The sequence below is a fragment of the Asparagus officinalis genome, chromosome 6 (assembly GCF_001876935.1).
Source record: "Asparagus officinalis chromosome 6, Aspof.V1, whole genome shotgun sequence".
Classification (NCBI taxonomy): domain Eukaryota; kingdom Viridiplantae; phylum Streptophyta; class Magnoliopsida; order Asparagales; family Asparagaceae; genus Asparagus; species Asparagus officinalis.
The window spans coordinates 44,859,514-44,861,048 of NC_033799.1; the positions used below are offsets into that span (position 1 = coordinate 44,859,514).

Genomic DNA, 1,535 nt, shown 5'->3' on the forward strand with positions numbered 1-1,535 from the left:
CGCTCGTTCTTCCTGCGGTCGGCGACGGATCTAGGGTTTTCGGTCTCGGCGATGAAGCGATCCTGAAGTCCGAAGCGGATCGGATCCCGTCGGTGGATCGTCGATCGTTTGAAGCCTCCTGATCGAGTTCTGCGCTGCTCGTCGTGTCGGTGGATCTTTTGGGGGTGGTTTCTTGGATTCTCTCTTCAGATCGGTGGCTGTTGAAGGCGGTTCCTTTGATTTCGTCAATTGGATTGGTGGATCTTTGCGTTGATCGTGCGGTTTCTTCAATTGGATCGCTCGATCTCAGGGGGGATCTAGGGTTTCTGGAAGAGAGCGTGGTCTGCTTCTTCTTCGAGGATAAAGAAAAGAGATAAATAGTTGTATTCTGTTTGTTCTAGTTTGATATAAGGCCTGCTTTTATCCCAGGCCTTCTATCTATTCTATTATTCTGCTCAATTTTAAGGGAAAAAACAAAGTTATTTCTGTGGTTTAGTACTTTTTATTGCGATTTAGATTAGTAGGGGAAATTTTGGAGAGGAGAAAAAAAATGGCTGTCTACTATAAGTTCAAAAGTGCTAAGGACTATGATTCTATTCTGATTGAGGGGCAATTTATCTCTGTTGGTAATCTGAAAGAACGGATTTTTGAATCTAAGCATTTGGGGAGGGGAACTGATTTCGACCTAATGATCTCCAATGCTCAGACCAATGAAGGTTGGTTTGTTTTCTTAGAAAAGGTGTAATCTTTGATTGGTTTATTGATTTTACATATTGCTCAAAACTAAAAGAGAAGAGCCATTTGGGATTCTAAAATTGTTTCTAGTACTTATTCTAGTACTTGGAACGGACTATTTTAGCTGATGGGGATATGGGTTTGTGATAAAATATTATTCTAATTTTTATGGACTTCGTGATTATCCATTTTCAATTTCAGAGTATGTTGATGAGGCTGCAATGATTCCTAAAAATACTTCGGTGTTGATTCGTCGTGTCCCAGGATGTCCTCGGATGCCTATTGTTACTGAACCAGACGAGTATTGTCTCGCACCTCAATTCTGATTTTTAGATGAGATACTTTCTATCATTAGTCTGTATTCTTCATAAGAGATTTTAGGGCTGAGTAATGATATGAACTACATGCCTTGCACTTTTCCCGACGCTTATTCCCGACGCATGGTTAAATACGTCGCCAAAAGTTATGTTTTTTCCGACGATTTTAGTTAGCGTCGACAAAACATATATTTTTCCCCACGTTTATAAATAGCGTCGCTAAAAGTGTATATTATTTGCGACGTTTTAACTTAGCGTCGGTAAAAGTGTATGGATTTCCCGACGTTTATTTCATTTTCGTCGGCAAAAGTATAGCTTTTAGCGATGTAAAAATATTCATCGCAAAAAAATATACATTTGACGACGCACGTTAGCATCGGCAAAAGTGTAGCTTTTAGTGACGAACAATTTTGCGTCGCTAAAAATAAACACTTTTGTCGACGCTATATAGCGTCGGCAAAAGTATAGCTTTTAGCGACGCAAAATTATTGCGTCGCTAAAAGC

The 1,535-nt window shown here is 39.8% G+C and overlaps 1 protein-coding gene across 1 annotated transcript; it reads left to right on the forward strand.

The window, feature by feature from the left end:
* LOC109845635 (E3 ubiquitin ligase PARAQUAT TOLERANCE 3-like) lies at nt 7–1,106 on the forward strand. Its single transcript, XM_020414904.1, has 2 exons — nt 7–695; nt 916–1,106. Exons 1-2 carry the CDS (start codon nt 530–532, stop codon nt 1,038–1,040), a joined length of 291 nt encoding a protein of 96 aa, XP_020270493.1. The 5' UTR covers nt 7–529; the 3' UTR covers nt 1,041–1,106.